Source organism: Mus caroli, unplaced genomic scaffold (genome assembly GCF_978045245.1).
Source record: "Mus caroli unplaced genomic scaffold, Mus_caroli_1 scaffold_11, whole genome shotgun sequence".
Taxonomy (NCBI): domain Eukaryota; kingdom Metazoa; phylum Chordata; class Mammalia; order Rodentia; family Muridae; genus Mus; species Mus caroli.
Genome location: NW_028227266.1, coordinates 108988091 through 109004397, shown reverse-complemented (window position 1 = coordinate 109004397; position 16307 = coordinate 108988091). Strand labels below are relative to the sequence as shown.

Sequence of the window (16307 nt, the reverse complement as noted above, 5' to 3'; positions counted from 1 at the left end):
CCTGCTACTGGACCCTGAGTTACTTGGCGGGAAGTTGGGTTCCCTCCCCCTTCCTTTATAACTGAGTGTCTGGAATTAGTAAAATTGAGCTTTGATCAGAATCTTGTCTTGGCTCCATTGTTTCTTCCGCCCCGTCTAGATTCCTCTCTTTTCAGTGAACTGCCATTCTCAGTGAACCTTTCGTGTTGTGGACTACGGGCAGGCCGCAACACATATACATAAAAATAAATAAATAAATCGAAGAAGAAGAAGAAGAAGAAGAAGAAGAAGAAGAAGAAGAAGAAGAAGAAGAAGAAGTAGTAGTAGTAAATATTGGCCCAAGTCTATAATCCCAAGCTTGACTCAAGAGGCTGGGGTAAGAGTACTGCTATGAACTTAAGGCCAGTCTGGCCTACATAGTGAAATCTGTGTAGAAAACAAAATAGCTTTCTCTTTGGCCGCCAGGACCCTGCACACTTTCCCTGAAAAACGGAGCATCTTCCAGGGATGTTGATTATTGCAGGGAGGTCCACATGCTGGCTACAATACTCCACTTCCACTTGGACCACTGACTTTCTCCAGCAGTTGGGGGTGGTGATGGAGTCTGTGTCTGAGAGCGCTGCTTTTACCTGCTGTGATGAGGCGCTTTGGGGATTTACTTCTGAGGCTGTTAGTGAAAGGTTCCGCTGACCAATCCTGCTTTTCCTCACCTGTGGAGGTTTGAATAAGAATGGCCCCAGAGGCCCTTTTGATTGCTTAGTCACCAGGGAGTAGAACTGTTTGAAAGGATTTGAAGGATTAGGGGCAGTGGCCTGGCTCAAAGAAGTGTTGTGTCACAGGGGGTGAGTTTGAGGTTTCAAACACTCGGCCCCTCCCTTCCCCTCCCTCCCTCCCCATATTCCTCTCCCTCTCCATATTCCTCTCCCTTCTACCTCCCCCCCTAACACACACACACACTTTGCCTGCAGACTAAGATTTAGCTCTCAGTTACTGCTCCAGAGCCATGCATGCTGCCATGCTCCCTCCGTGATGATAATTGAATAAGCCAATGGAACAATTTGCAAGCCCCAATAAAATGTTTTCTTTTATAAGAGTTGCCTTGGTCATGGTATCTCATCACAGCAATAGAACTGGGACTAAGGTCAGCAGGAACCACAGCACACAGGTCACTGAGAGGAGGCCATAGAGACAGCCTTAATTGGGTGCTTGCTGCCAAGCTTGGTGACCTGAGTTTGGATCCCTGAAACCCACAAGATGGAAGGAGAAAACTGACTCCTGACCAATGTTCTCTGACCACCACCCCATGTGTGACATGATGTATATATGTACACACATACACACACACACACAAGTAAATGTAATAACTGTTTTTGTTTTGAGACACTCTGTAGCCCTGGTTGGCCTAGAACTTATGTATACTAGGCTGGCCTCAAACTCATAATCTCTACCTCACTCTGCCTCGGGATTAAAGGTATGTACCACCACACTCAAGTTAACACTTACACTGGGCAAGGAAAAAGAAGGTGAAGGGGAATATCGCTTTCTCCTTTCCAATGTTATTTTGAGCTGTTGTTTTGTTCCCCCCCCCGCCCCCAGACAGGGTTTCTCTGTGTAGCGCTGGCTGTCCTGGAACTCACTCTGTAGACCAGGCTGGCCTCAAACTCAGTAATCCGCCTGCCTCTGCCTCCCAAGTGCTGGGACTAAAGGTGTGCGCCACCACCACCCGGCTTGAGCTGGTTTTTAAATTAGTAACTATATAAAAAAAAACTATGGGCATAATTCAGTCACAGAGCACTTGCCGAACACATGCAAAGCTGTGAATTCAACACAGGAACATACACACACAATCCATAAAATTTTTAGTTTTTTTTTTTTTTGTTTTTTTTGTTTTTCGAGACAGGGTTTCTCTGTATAGCCCTGGCTGTCCTGGCACTCACTTTGTAGACCAGGCTGGCCTCGAACTCAAAAATCCGCCTGCCTCTGCCTCCCGAGTGCTGGGATTAAAGGAGTGCGCCACCACGCCCGGCAATTTTTAGTTTTATTAGTGGATTCATTTACATGTAAAAACAAGGCACGGATTTTGAGAGACCCCTCCTTGTATTCCCTCTGAGGTGACCTTTACTATGGAACGAGGCGTGATCAGGATCATCTCAGGACGCTGGGATAAATATTCCATTCTCTTATCAGACATGGTACTGTAACCTCTAATCCCAGCATTCTGGAGGCAGACAGAGGCAGGGGAATCGCTGTGAGCTCAAGGCCAGCCTAGTCTACATAGCAAGTTCCAGGCCAGCAAGGGCTACATAGAAGAAACCTTGTCTCAATTTGCCCTCCAAAACACACAGACACACACACAGACACAGACACACACCAAAAAGACTGGTTCCAAGACCTCCCTCCTCTTGTCCCTACTGTCTTCAAAGGTGCATTACAGTAACTCACCATGATCCTTCTAACCAGGCAGCAAAGACACTTTCTTACTCCTCTCAAAGTCATACTCCCCTCTCCCTTATTCAGGGTCCCAGTGCCATGCTTTTGATGGCTACAACTCCAGCATACAGGCCAAGTTGCAGAGACAGAGGCAGGTTTACACCCTCAGTGGGTGAGGGCAGGGTGAGGGCGGGGACACCTGCCCCTGGTCTCCATGAGTGCAGGCTGGCAGGTACGGCTTTGGAGTCCAGTTCCAGCTCAATTGTCCTCAGCCTGCTCTGAGCCCCGAGTGTCCTCACCTCCATTTCCAAGCCCAACTCCTCACTGGACTTCAAGGAAAAGTACCCATGTAAAAGGGAAGTGAAATATAAAAAAGACAACCTCCAGGAAGCCTGTGTGGGAACCTTCTTTATTCTGCCATCATTGTCCTAGCTGTCAGCCAGGATGGCTGCCATTCAAGACAACCTCCTGACTGCCTCCTTCTATCTACAGTGGCTCTTAATGGCACAACCTCCAAAAACAGGCAGGTGAGGTTGGAGTCACGTGGGATGCCCCAAAGGTCGGCTCTGCTGGGGTTCACCTTGCAGCCTCTCTCAGCATAAGCCACGTGCAGTTCCTCACTGTGTTTCCTAAGCAGAACCCTGGAGACAAAGCGGGCACACCCTCACAGCGCCATCCTCCTCGGTCACAGTGGAGCTGCAGTCGAGCCTAAAGAGTGTGCTAAAGGTCTGAAGGACCATTCAGCCAGGGTGCTTCTTTTTTTTTTTTTTTTTTTTTTTGGTTTTTCGAGACAGGGTTTCTCTGTGTAGCCTTGGCTGTCCTGGAACTCACTCTGTAGACCAGGCTGGCCTCGAACTCAGAAATCGGCCTGCCTCCGCCTCCCGAGTGCTGGGATTAAAGGCGTGCGCCACCACGCCTGGCTGCCAGGGTGCTTCTTAACTGTCCAAAGTCACTTCAGTTGTCCCAAATCAGGTCAGAGAACAGCAGGAGACATTCCTTTGGCAAAAAAGGTCACATTCTTGTCCTGTATCTTGTATTGGTAAGTGAGACTTCGAGCCCGCTGGGCTGTGGACTTTGACGGCCTCCGCCAGAGGATGCTCAGCTGCAGAGAGAGAGAAGGACTAAGGAAGAGATGACCACCAAGTACCTGCTCCACTGTGAATCCAACTGGGTCTCCTGGTCACCTTCCAATGTAGCTTCTATGATAGCTCAGGCAAACGTGCCATACGGTAATGAGAAACTTCTACAGTAAATATTATCAAGGCTTGCCTCTCCATTTCAGCAGCTATATTGCTTGCTTCTCATAGGAAAATAAAGGTTGAAAAAGTCTACCACTTCCCTCCTTTCCTTTCTGTTTAGTTTTATTCTTGAGAACTAGGGTTTGAACCTGGGGCACTGCACATGCTATTCACTTGCTCTAACACTAAGCTATATATAATCAACAACTACTCTTTAGTGTTTAAAAAATATATTATTTTTATTTTATGTGTATGAATGTATGTTTATCTGCATGTGGACCATGTGAGTGCCTGGTGCCCAGAGAGTCTAGATGGCATGTTAGATGCCCTGGAACTGGAGTTACAGATGGGTGAGCCAATATACCGTGCTGGGAACTAAATCTGGTCTCCTGAAAGAGCAAGAGATGCTCGTAACTGTGGAGCCATCTCGCCAGTCCTTTAGTCTCCTTTCTAAACATAGCTTTGTGCTTGTTAGCTAGACTGATTTTGAAAATCAACATATTAGCCGGGGAGGTGGTGGCACATATTTTTAATCCCAGAACTCAGGAGACAGAGGAAGGAGTTCAAAACCAACTTGGTCTACAGAATAAGTTCCATGACAACCAGGGCTACACAGAGAAACCCTGTCTTGAAAAACAATAACAAGGACTACAGAGATGGTTCAGTGGTTAAGAGCACTGGCTGATTTTCCAGAGATCCTGAGTTCAATTCCCAGCAACCACATGGTGACTCTTTAACTATTTGTAATGAGATCTGGTGCCCTCTTCTGGTGTGTCTGAAGACAGCAACAGTGTACTCCTATACATTAAGTAAGCAAGCATACTACTTAAGTCTGGGGCCTTCACAGTGACTCTTGGACCCTAACATTCACAGACGAGACCACCAGAAAAACCGTTTCCTGCTCCAGGAGTCTCTGTGCTACCTGGTGAATTCACACACACAAAACTCAGCCTGTGCACCTACCTGCCCATGCACGTCCTTGCAGAATCCAGTGGCCAGGCCCTCAGCCCGTAGGATCAGGTGGCTTTGATGGCTGAGGCCGTTCAGCAGGATGTCATTCCCCTCATCTGCAGCACCCTCAGTGTCATGCACAAGGGCTACCACGTTTCCCTGTATCACACACAAGAAGGAAACCTTATCAAATGGATACCCGGGTCAGAGGACACCAGGCCTTCCGCATCTCCACACCCGATCATCCCCCCTGCTGCTGCTCCAAGAGCTTCTTCATAAGACAGAGCTCTAAGGGACTCCAGGACCCTAATTCCAATCAGCTACTGCATATCTTCACCTGAAAGTCCAACCTAAAAGTCTAACTCAATTCGTCTAAAACCAACTTCATCCTAGGAGCTCCATCTCTGTCCCTCAGTACCACGCCACCAGGGGCTAGCAAGATGACTTAGCAGGTGAAAGCACCTGCCATCGACCCAATGATCTGAGTCAATCCCCAGACCTCACAGAACAGCAGGACAGAGGGGACTCCTGAAAGCTGTCTGTGGCATGTCCCCCTGCCCCCACTACCAAATTAAGTATCTTTACATTTTCATTTAGCTGGACAGTGATGGTACATATCTTTAATCCTAGCACTCAGAAGGCAGAGGCAGGTGGATCTCTGAGTTCGAGCCCAGCCTGGTCTACAGACAGCCAGGGCTACACAGAGAAACCCTGCCTCGGGGGAAAAATTTTTTTTTTCCACTTAACTGGCACCATTCTGCCATGCACCATTCAGCCAACAGTTTCTAAGAACTCACTGTATACCAGATAATACAGGATGGAAGAGAGAGTTAGGTTCTAGAGACAGACAGATAATCTAAGGTGACAAGTCCAGCAGAGAGAGAGGCATGGGACAGGGAGATCTCAAAGGAGAGCCAGGGAGGACACATTGACCTGAGTCCTGATGGCAGAGCAAAATTAACCAAACAGAAACGGCGGGTCTACCCCACCAAGAGGTGGCATCTTGGGGTATACAGTTCAATGGGAGAGTACTTGCCTAGTCTGCTTGAGGCCCTAGAGGCCCTAGATTTGATCCTTGGAACCATGGAGGGGAAAAGTAAAAGGTTGGGATTAGAGGTACAGCTTAACTTAGCACATGTTCAGCATACACAAGTCCCTGGTTCAATTCCCCAGACTGCAAGAAACTAAAAACTAAAAATTATGGGGCCAGAGAAACGGCTCAGTAGTAAAGTGCTGGTTGTGAAAGCATGGTGACCTGAGGTGGAGCCCACAGGACCCCAAGCACCTTCATACAGAGGCAGACGTGAGCTAGGTATGGAGCCCACACCTCTTACCCTAGTACTCAAGAAGCAGAGGCAGCCTGGTTCTACACAGTGAGTTTCCAGAAGAGCCAGGGCTACATAGTGAGACCTTGCCTTTAAGGGGGGGTGGGTGGGGGGAATTGGTGGCTGGAGGGATGGCTCAGTGGGGGAATTGGTGGCTGGAGGGATGGTTCAGTAGTTAAGAGCACTGTTCTTCTCTTCCAGAGGACCCAGGTTCAATTCCCAGCAATGTCTGTGGCTCAGGTCTCAGAGGATCCAGTGCTCTCTTCCAGCCTCCATGGGCACCAAGCTACTATTATAAAAAAAAGAATTCTTAAGTTCAGATATGAGGACTAGAGATGGCTCAGCAGTCAGAGTATATGACTGTTCTTGCAGAGGACCCAGGCTCAGTTCTGAACATCGATGTCCTACAGCTTACAAAGGCATGCAACTCCAGCTCCAACGGATCCAGTGAGCTCTTCTGGCCTCCAAAATCACCTATGCAACATGTGTGTACGCATACTACACAAACACACACACACACATGCACAGACACACGCACAGGCACATACACAGGCACACAGGCACACAGGCACACAGGCACACACACACACACACACACTTAAAAATAAAAGAATCTTAGGCCAGGCCATAGAGGTGCATGCCTATAATCCCAACACTGGGGAGACAGAGGCAGGCGGATCAATGAGTTTGAGGTCAGCCTGGTCTACAGAGTGAGTTCCAGGACAGCCAGGGCTACACAGAGATACCCTGTCTTGAAAAACAAACAAACAAACAAACAAACAAACAAACAAACAGTATAAGTTCCAGTGAAAGGTTTAAGGTTCAATCCTCAGAACTTTCACCCATAAGGGAAGAAAATATAAGTTATGAGTCATGGCTTCAGCTAATCTTCAATACTCGCTAAGGAACCCACAGGGCACACAGCAGGGACTAGGGCACGGTCCCACAGTGCCAGTCACTCTTTACTTTTGAGAGGTTTATTATTCAGCATTGCCAAGTAGAGTAAAGTAGAATGGGCAGAACAAAGGACTTCTGGTCTACCAGAGGAAAGTGGAACTCAGAGCAGACAGACAGAGAAAGCAGAGCACAGTCTGGGTTCTCAGCGACCACAGCAGTCTCGGCAGTACCTTTAGTTCGCAGCACACCGTGGCTCTGCAGTACTGCATGAAGTCCAGCACAGCGACTGCCCCCACGCCCAGGCTCAGCAGCACACTGAGGTTGTCCACCAACAGCACTGGGTACTTCCATGGGGACTCCTCACTGTCCGCAGGCTTCAAGGAGTCCTGAATAAACGTATACAGTGACTGCAGGTTTCCTGCACCAGCCTCCCTAGAAACACAGGGAAAAGCCACCAAAGCTTTCATCAGTCACACACTGCAGATGGGGGGGGGGTGTCTTATTTTATTTTGAGACAGTGTCTCATGAATTCCAGGCTGGCCTTGAACTCAGTATGTAGCCCAGGGTGACCTTGATTCTCAGATCTTTCTGTTTCCACATCCCAAGTGCTCCCTACCATGCGTGACAGCTGGTTTGATGGAGTGCTGGGTGTCAAACACAGGGCTTCACGCACACTAGGCAAACACTATCGACTGAGCTACTGCCGGCTCTTCTCTTCTCTTCCCACAGCTCTGGGGACCACCACCCACCGTCAGCTTCATGATGGCAGCCAGGGGCTATCTGACACACAGGGACACAGGGAAAGAGTCTGATCCCTGAAGCCACTTCTGCCTTCCCACACAACACAGCAGCCCTTGCCTGCCCCATCCCAGCACTATGGTTCTGACCTGAGAAACTGCAGGGGGTGAGGCTCCTCCTGAGAGTGGAAGAGGACTTCCACAGAGGACTTGAGGCCCTCCAGGAACACAAGCTGCCCTCTGTCCCGAGCCGCTGTCAAGCTGACACCCTAGACGAGACAAAGAGCAGAGTGAATTGCTGTGCCCTCTGGGGAATGGGGAGCCTTTCAGAGAAACTACATACTAGCTAATAAGAGGGTACAAGACATACTCCAAACCCCGCTCAAGTGTTCCTGTCTGTTTCCACTCTGCTTTCTGATATTTGCAACAAGGACTTGGGTATCCTCCCAAGCAAGCTTTGACCCAAAATGCAGTAGAACATGACTCTGACCTTTTTTTTTTTTTTTTTTTTTTCCCAAGACAGAGTGTCTGTGTAGCCCTAGCTGTCCCGGAACTAGATCTGTAGACCAGGCTGGCCTGTCTCTGCTTCCTGAATGCTGAGATTATGTTTACTTTTTAGTTATGTGTAAATGTCTCTGCATGCAAGTGCAGCTGCCTCAGGAGGCTGTAAGCTGCCTGACGGGGGTGCTGGGAACCTAACTCAGGTCCTCTACAGGAGTGCTAACCACGGAGCCACCTCTGCAGTCCCAGCCCAGATCTTGTGTCCTGCCTCTACCTCCTAGTGCTGGGATTAAAGTCATGTGAAAACATACTCAGCTAGGCAAGAAAATCTTAACTGGCCACAATCAGGAGAAGGGTTTGAGTCACTTACAACTACAAATACTAGGTCTGGTTCTATATGCTTTCAATAAAACATGCCCATCCTTTGGATAAGGGGTTCAGAGTCCCAAATTATCCTCAGTCCTTCCTGTTAGGTTCTCCACAACCTAAGCAGAAAAGCCCAACTTGAGCCAGGCAGTGGTGGCACATGCCTGTAATCCCAGCACTTGGGAGGCAGAGGCCAGTGGATTTCTGAGTTTGAGGCCAGCCTGGTCTATAGAGTGAGTTCCAGGACAGGACTGCACAGAGAAACCCTGTCTCAAAAAATAAAAAAAAAAAAAAAGAAGAAGAAGAAGAAAGTCCCAGCCCTAGCCCACGCGTGACACATGCTCCTTTGAGGGGATGTCACCACAGAGGGCCGAAACACTTACCAGTTTCTGTCCCACAATATTGTAATGGCTGAAGGACTGGACGAGTGCCACAAAGCAGACTTTACAATTAGCTAAAAAACAAAATAAATGACTTTTTAAACAAATCCTCTTCCAACAACTAGACATAACTATTTCAATCCTCTGGAGACAGGAGCTATGAGGAAGGCCGAGACGAGGGCTTGCACGCTGATATAAACTGTGTTTGACTTCAGTAAGACGCACCTCCTCACCCTCTCTCTCTGAGACAGCGTCTCGGGTAGCACGTGCTGGTCTTCAACTCCCTGTATAAGCCAGGACAACTTTGAACTCTATTTTTTGTTTTGCTTTGTTTTGTTATTTTGGTTTTTTGAGATGGGATTTCTCTATGTAGCCCTGGCTATGATACTGGAAACTCAACCCTGGGCTTCATGTACATTAAGCAGACATTCTATAAACTGAGCTACAACCCCAAGTCTCTAAGATGCAAAAACTTATCATGTGTACGTGTAATGTGTATGCACAGAAGCCAGAGGACGAGTTTGTGGAGTTGCTTCTCTCCGTCCACCTGCACACAGGTTCCAAATGCTGAACTCGGGTCGCCATGCTTGTGTGACAAGTACTTTTCCCCCCTGATCCATCGTACCAAGCCAAGATGTCCTCTTCCCCTTTTGTTTTCTAGAACTGGGGGTTAAACTCAGTCCTGCACTAAGTCATACCCCCAGCTTGTGTTCGGTTGTTTTATTTATTTGTTTGTTTGTTTGCTTGGGGGAAGGAGGGCTGTGCACATGTACCCCGGTGTGAGTATGGAAGACAGAGGACTCCCTTCTGCCATGTGGGTGATGGGACTGAGCTCAGATCATCAGGCGGGTGTAGCCAGTGCTGTTTACCAACTGAGCTATCTCGCTGGCCCCTAAGTACTCTGTGTGAGTGTGTGAGTGTGTGTGTGTGTGTTCATTCATGTTTGTGTGAGTCTGTGCATGTGTGTAGAGGCCAGAGACGAGCATCAGGTGTCACGTTCAACCGTTCTCCACCTTATTAATGGAGACCTGTCTCTCACTGAATTGAAGCTCACTGATTCAGCTGGGCTAACCATTGAGCTTCCAGGAACCTAACTGACTCTCTCCCTCTCTGCCTAGTGCTGTGGTTACAGGTCTGCACCACACCCAGGTGAGATCTGAACTCAGGACCTCAAGCATGTTACCAAACGCACCTACCTCTGCAGCTCGTGGGTTTCTTAACTTTGTTCTTTTGTAAATTGTGTCTGTTTCCCAACATTGCTGTGTGTTTACTGCTTATACACAGGAATACAATTGACAAATAGTCTCATAAGACCAGGAATTAAACTCTGAGAAACTCTAGCTAATTAACTGAGCCTTATTCATTCTAATAGTGTATCTAGCGAGCCGGGCGTGGTGGCGCACGCCTTTAATCCCAGCACTCGGGAGGCAGAGGCAGGCGGATTTCTGAGTTCGAGGCCAGCCTGGTCTACAAAGTGAGTGCCAGGACAGCCAGGGCTACACAGAGAAACCCTGCCTCGAAAAACCAAAAAAAAAAAAAAAAAAAAAAGTGTATCTAGCTAATTAACTGAGCCTTATTCATTCTAATAGTGTATCTATAGATTATTTGGTTTTTCTAGGCTGAAAATCACATTACTTGAGAATATAATCCTTTGAAGCTGTAAATTAGTGTACCAGGCAAAGGCCTGCCTCATTATCACGGCTGGAACGGGGCATCCTCAGGGAGGAGCTAATGATGGATGAGTCTGTGCTGGAAAAACAGCTAAGCTGATCAAGTACTTACCGAGTACTCATAAAGCACTGAGTTGGATCCCCAGCACTGAATAGGGCCAGGCACGGTGGCACACACCTGAAATTCAGGGTCATCCTCAGCCACACAGAAAACTCAAGGCTAGCATGGGCTACAGGAGACTCAGTCTCACAGTAATAGCACCACCCCAAAATGGAGGGAGAGACTTCCTAGTCTCTTTCCTAATGTAAAACGCAGTATTCTCTAGGAAGCAGCTATTGCGATGGCAAAATGTCACAAGGGTTGGAGAAACTGAGACTAAACACATAACAACTAAGAAACAACAACTGGGTCAGGAAGCCACACAAGGACCTCAGAGAGGTGGTGGCTCCTCCACAGTGGATGGAGAGGGGGAGGTGGAGAAAAAGGGAAGGCAGGCTGTAGATCAGATGGGCACACGGCATTCTTGGGCAGGGTGTAATGATGCCCCCATCACTCGGTACCTAACAGGATAGCTTATTGATTACCCAAACACCAAAGCCAAGACAATCGATGTTTTCCCCGTTGCTTCCTTAGGGTTTTTCTTCTCTACTTTCTTAGCTGTTCTGAGTTTCCATTTTTTTTTATTGTTGTTTTTTGTTTGTTTGTTTGTTTTTGGTTTTGCTTTCCCAAGACAGAGTTTCTTTGTGTAGCCCTGGCTGTCCTGGAACTCACAATGTAGACCAGGATGACCTCAAACTCAGAGATCCACCTGCCTCTGCCTCCCAAGTGCTGGGACTAAAGGTGTGCACCACCAAATGCCTGGCTAGATAATTACTGATTTTTGTTTTATTTTGAAGTTCCAGATGGTTGTGAGCCACCACGTGGGTGCTGGGAATTAAACCTGAGTCCTCTGAGAGAGTAACTGGTGCTCCAAACCTCAGAGCCATCTCTGCAGACCTGGGGGTCCTTCTCCACAGCACCAGGAGTCACATACCTTTCAGGTAGAAGGAAAGGAAGTGGTGCACGAGGAAGCTGCCATCTGTCTTAGCGTCACAGAGGAGAGTCAGCGTCCCCTGAAAGTAGAGGAGAGCACAAGGCAAGTTAGAGCTGAGCCCCAACAGAGAAAGCTAGTCAGTTATGGACATTTCGACACTTGAACAGCTGTTTGTTAATGACATACATACGTGGTGGCACATGCCTTTAATCCCAGCACTCAGGAGGCAGAGGCAGGCGGATTTCTGAGTTCAAGGCCAGCCTGGTCTACAAAGTGAGTTCCAGGACAGCCAGGGCTGTACAGAGAAATCCTGTCTCAAAAAACAAAAAACAAAATAAACCAACAACAACAAAAAAAGATTTTTAAGGGGTTGGGGGATTTAGCTCAGTGGTAGAGCGCTTGCCTAGCAAGCGCAAGGCCCTGGGTTCAGTCCTCAGCTCTGGGAAAAAAAAAAAAAAGACAAAATAATGGCATACATACTAAGTTAACCCAAAAATGAATAAACATCAGAGCAGAGGAGATGGCTTGGTGGATAAACCACTCGCTGTGCAATAATGAGGGCCCGAGTTTGAATCCCCAGAACTTAAGTAAAGTCAGACCCAGCAGTGAATAAGTGTAAGCTAAGAACTTACGCAGAGAGACAGGAGGCAAAGATGGAATCTTTACAAGTTCTATGGCCAGCTAGTGTACGCAGTGAACAACAGTCTCAAAACAAGAGAAATGACTACCACACACACACCTGGGCATGTGTGCAACTACATTCACACACACACAAATGTGGGAACACATGCATACACATGACAATTAAAAACTGAAGAAAATCAAGGCTGGAGAGATGACTTACAAGCTAAGCGTATAATCTACTCCTACAGGGGACTGCATTTGCTCTAGGCAGCTCACACTGCTTATAACTCTATAGCTCCAGAAAGATGCAACAACATCTCTAACCTCTGCAGACACCTGCATTCATATTCAGACAAACATGGGTATACATAATTAAAAATTAAAAAACCAAGTTGTTAAAAAATTAAAAGAAAACCACTAATTAGAGTCATGAGAGAGTAAAGTTGTGAGCCATGTTAGACACAATGGGCACGCACAGCTCAGCCTCTTAAGTCAAAAGTAGGGAAGAGCCCATGTGTTCGGTGGCTCATGTGTTCCGTGCTCAAAACCAGTCCAATTTACACAGACTTCACGGCCTGCCTGCCCAACAGGGGTGCCATCCAAAAGAAGATGCAGATGCTGAAACTGGACAAGGATAATACCATCACCTCGCTGAGCAGGCGGAGGCCCACAGGCAAGCCAAGGACCGATCCAGGCAGCTGGATGAGAGCAACAGATGTTGCCCTCTGGAAAAAGCAAAAAGAGATAGAAGGTGAGGTGGGAAATGTATGTGAAGAACGCCCAGGAGAAACTGGAGCGGGCTGAGAAGAAGGCCACTGAGAACGAAGCAGATGTGGCCTCCTTTAAGCACTGCTCAGCTTCTAGAGGAGGAGTCAGGCGCAGCTACAGTCAGTCAGTGCCCGGCTACAGCCCTGCGAAAGCCTGAAGAGACCGGAAAGCATGTGATGAGAGCAAGAGAGGAAGGACATTGAAAGCCGGGCTACGAAAGATGAAGAAAAGATAGGAGAGGCTGGAGGTTCAGCTGAAGGGGGCCAAAGTCCAACACGGAGGTCCCCGGCTGCACACATGAGGTGGTCAGGAAGCTGGTGACCCTGGAAGGAGAGCTGGGTCACTCAGAGGAGAGCTGAGGTGGCTGGGAGGCAAGCCAGGCCGCTGGAGGAGGAGTTTCGAATCATGGAGCAGGCCCTCTGAGGCTGATAGCCCCAGAGGAGTATTCCACCAAGGAGGGCGAGCACCAAGAAGAGATCAAAGCTTTGGAGGAGGAGTTGAAGGAGGCTGAGGCCCCAGCTGTTTGCTGAAACATCTGCAGCAACGTTGGAGAAAACCATTGGTAACCTGGAAGAGACTTTGGCTAGCACCCCAGAAAAGGATGTAGAGATTTCACCAGACCCTTCTGGAACTCAGTGACCTGTAAGGGCTGGCTCTGCGCCGACCAGACTATAATTGCCTCCTCAAGGTACTAAACTGATGTTAATGGCAGAGAGAGAGAGAAAGAGAGAGAGAGAGAGAGAGAGAGAGAGAGAGGGAGAGAGAGACAGACACCTTTGTTGCCACTGCTTGGCTTAGTAACTCAGGAACCAGTCTTAAGGAGAATTAGATTAAAAGAAAACATGCCTTTGTCCTTTATCTCTGGTTTCCAAGGAGTAGAAAGGGCCTTCAGAAAAGGTCTCCCATCCAGAACTTGGAAGGCTGAGGCAACAGGATTGTGAATCAAAGGCCAGACTGAGCAGACTGTGGTTCCTTTCATCCCAGCACCTGAGAGACAGAGGGTGGCAGGACTCTGTGAGCCCGAGATTAGTCTAGTCTACACAGTGAGTTTCAAGCCAGCATGGCTACATAGACATAAGAAACAAAAGCAAAAACAAAGGAACAAAAGATACCAGCCTGATATGCTCAAGTCAGACCATCTTGAAACAGAGTTATTTTGTTCTGTCTGTTTTGAGGCAGGAACTCACCCTATAGGCTGTTCTAGGCTGGCCTAGAACTCACAGAGATCTGCCTGTTGTTGCCCCTTCTACCACACACACATTGTAAGATGTTTTAAGTAGTGTCTTTGGCCCTAAGATGCTCCCTGGTGTCTGTATCTGTAACAGTGAAAAGAGGAGGGAAAAAAACGGTTTTGGTTTTGTGGTATCTGTGTCTGCATGTGCATGGACATGTGTGTGCAGGCACACGTGTGGGGAGACTTGAAGTGGGTGCTGAGTGTCTTCTTCAGCCGCTTTCCATTCTTCCAATTTATCAAGGTAGGGACTCTTAATGACTAGGCAATCTGAACTAATGCAGCCAGCCAGCTTGCCCCAGGGATCCCACCTCTGCCTCTTTAGCACTGGGATGACAGGTGTCCTCTTGCCTACCTGGCTTTGACGTGGGTTCTTGAAACCCAAATTCCACTTCTATACTTGGTGCCAAGCCCTATATCCACTGTTCTATCCCCTGGCCCAATTCTTGACAAGGCCTCTGATAACAAAGATCTCCCAGTGACTGTGGTTCCGACTGGACTCTTATCACAGCAATCGCTGGAAAGCCCTATGAAGATGGTCTCTGCATTGTCTACCTACCTGCTGTAGTTCTGTAAGTAACAGACAACATTGGGATCAAGGGCTGTCACACACCACCTCAATGCTGTACCAACCTAGGGCAAACCTGTCTAATGTCTCTGGGTTTCAGTTCTGTCCCTCCCCTCCCTCCCCCCATATAAAATGCCAAATCACACTGCCTGGCCTTGAAACACCTTTCCCACCCAAAGTGGTCACTTCCTGCTGTCACTCTGGACCTGGGAAATGCCCTAGCAACTAGGAAAGTAGTCAGAACTGGAGGTCTGAACAGTCAAGAACTGTTAGGCAATTAAAACCCAGAAGGATCGCAGGGCAGTGGTGGCGGCACACCTTTGATCCCAGCACTTGGGAGGCAGAGGCAGGCAGATTTCTGAGTTCAAGGCCTAGCCTGGTCTACAGAGTGAGTTCCAGGACAGCCAGAGCTACACTGATAAACCCTGTCTCAAAAAAAAAAAAAACAAAAACAAAAACCCAACCAAACAACCAAACTCCTCAAGGATCTATTTAAAGCTTTCCATATGTGGTGTGTTTGCTGCAAATTACAGAATAAAACAGATATACTCCTGGGAGAGGTAACCCCTAAGTGAAAATGTGAAAGACATTTCGAGGTTCCATGGAGAGTGAGGAGGCTAGGAAAAACAGAGGGGACGGAATATGCTGAGGCCTTTTTGCAACCGGATATCATCAGAACTAGGAAGAGTGCAAGCAGTGTTCCGTGCAACCTGTAAAATGTTCCAGGGTGGAAGGAGACTCAGGGCAGGTAAAAGGATCTCCTCTAGGGCCTGCTCTGCAACCATCTTTGGGCGCCAGTGTGGCACAGAGTACAAGGTCCTGGGGCTGGAAACGAACACGCAAGATAGTCCAGAAACCCATCTTCCAAAGGCCCAGGAATGCGACTGCAGCCTCGGCGAGCCCTCTCCAGACTACAACTCCCAGATGCCCTCGGTTTACGGCAGACGCGCCTACTCCACCGCGCAGCGTCCCGGATGCAATCCTGCACGCTCCCGGGACCTGCCCTCTTCCGGTCCGCGCGACATCTTACCTGCTCGGTTTTGTCTGGGGTGGTGCTGAGAAGGTTGTTGAGTTCCGGAAACATTGTGAACTGGGATAAAAATTATGGTTCTACAGAAAGAACGAAGGTCCAAGAACAGCACCCACAAGACCATGCTCGCGCGCGAGAAAGTGCGCATGCGTGATCTCGCTGCCGGACCCGCGTCAGCCAATCAGGCTTGAGGTTGTGATGCTGCTGCGCAAGCGCGTGAGCACGTATGCTCGTAAAGCTGAGCCATAGAGCGATCTCATTCGGGCAATGAACCATTGTGCTGCTCTCAGTAGATGCGGGTCCACCCAGTGCTGGTGCTCCCTCACGCTTTAGCACGAGCAGGCGAGCTTTCTCTTTCCGTTGCTCCCCCTCCCACCGCACCTCCGGGTCTTAGTCGCTCCACGTCTTCCTAGTGAATTGCTTACAAACTTGGGCTAGATACATGGAACATATTATAGAGAAATGTTGGCAGGATCTTCGCAAAAAGAAAGAACAAAACTTACTAGCACAGAATTACATCCTGAAGAGCTTTTTGTATAAAGCAGAAGCCAGGAGGCCAAAGAGATGGCTCAGGAAAT

The 16307-nt window shown here is 48.3% G+C and overlaps 1 protein-coding gene and 1 pseudogene across 2 annotated transcripts; one reads left to right on the top strand and one right to left on the bottom strand.

Moving 5' to 3' along the window:
• Window positions 1-3162: 3162 nt before the first annotated feature.
• On the bottom strand, window positions 3163-15869 carry Elp6 (elongator acetyltransferase complex subunit 6). 2 transcript variants are annotated; one of them, XM_021172771.3, is made up of 7 exons: window positions 15730-15869; window positions 11509-11587; window positions 8808-8878; window positions 7708-7826; window positions 7051-7252; window positions 4611-4757; window positions 3163-3511 (listed from the first exon to the last, which is right to left on the bottom strand). In XM_021172771.3, the coding sequence occupies exons 1-7, from the start codon at window positions 15781-15783 to the stop codon at window positions 3383-3385; spliced, it is 801 nt and encodes a 266-aa protein (XP_021028430.1). In that variant the 5' UTR covers window positions 15784-15869; the 3' UTR covers window positions 3163-3382. The 2 variants fall into 2 exon arrangements, with proteins under 2 accessions (XP_021028430.1, XP_029337053.1); XM_029481193.2 differs by lacking the exon at window positions 15730-15869 and adding an exon at window positions 15410-15616.
• On the top strand, window positions 12661-13624 carry LOC110301390 (uncharacterized; annotated as a pseudogene).
• Window positions 15870-16307: the final 438 nt, after the last annotated feature.

Coding starts and splice junctions, on each gene's coding strand:
- Elp6 (XM_029481193.2), bottom strand. CDS start 15,484: ATGGTTGCAGAGCAGGCCCTAGAGGAGATCCTTTTACCTGCCCTGAGT. Junction 11,588..15,409: donor CACCCTGGAACATTTTACAG/GTTGCACGGAAC, acceptor CTCTACTTTCAG/GGGACGCTGACTCTCCTCTG. Junction 3,512..4,610: donor GCAAGGACGTGCATGGGCAG/GTAGGTGCACAG, acceptor CTCTCTCTGCAG/CTGAGCATCCTCTGGCGGAG.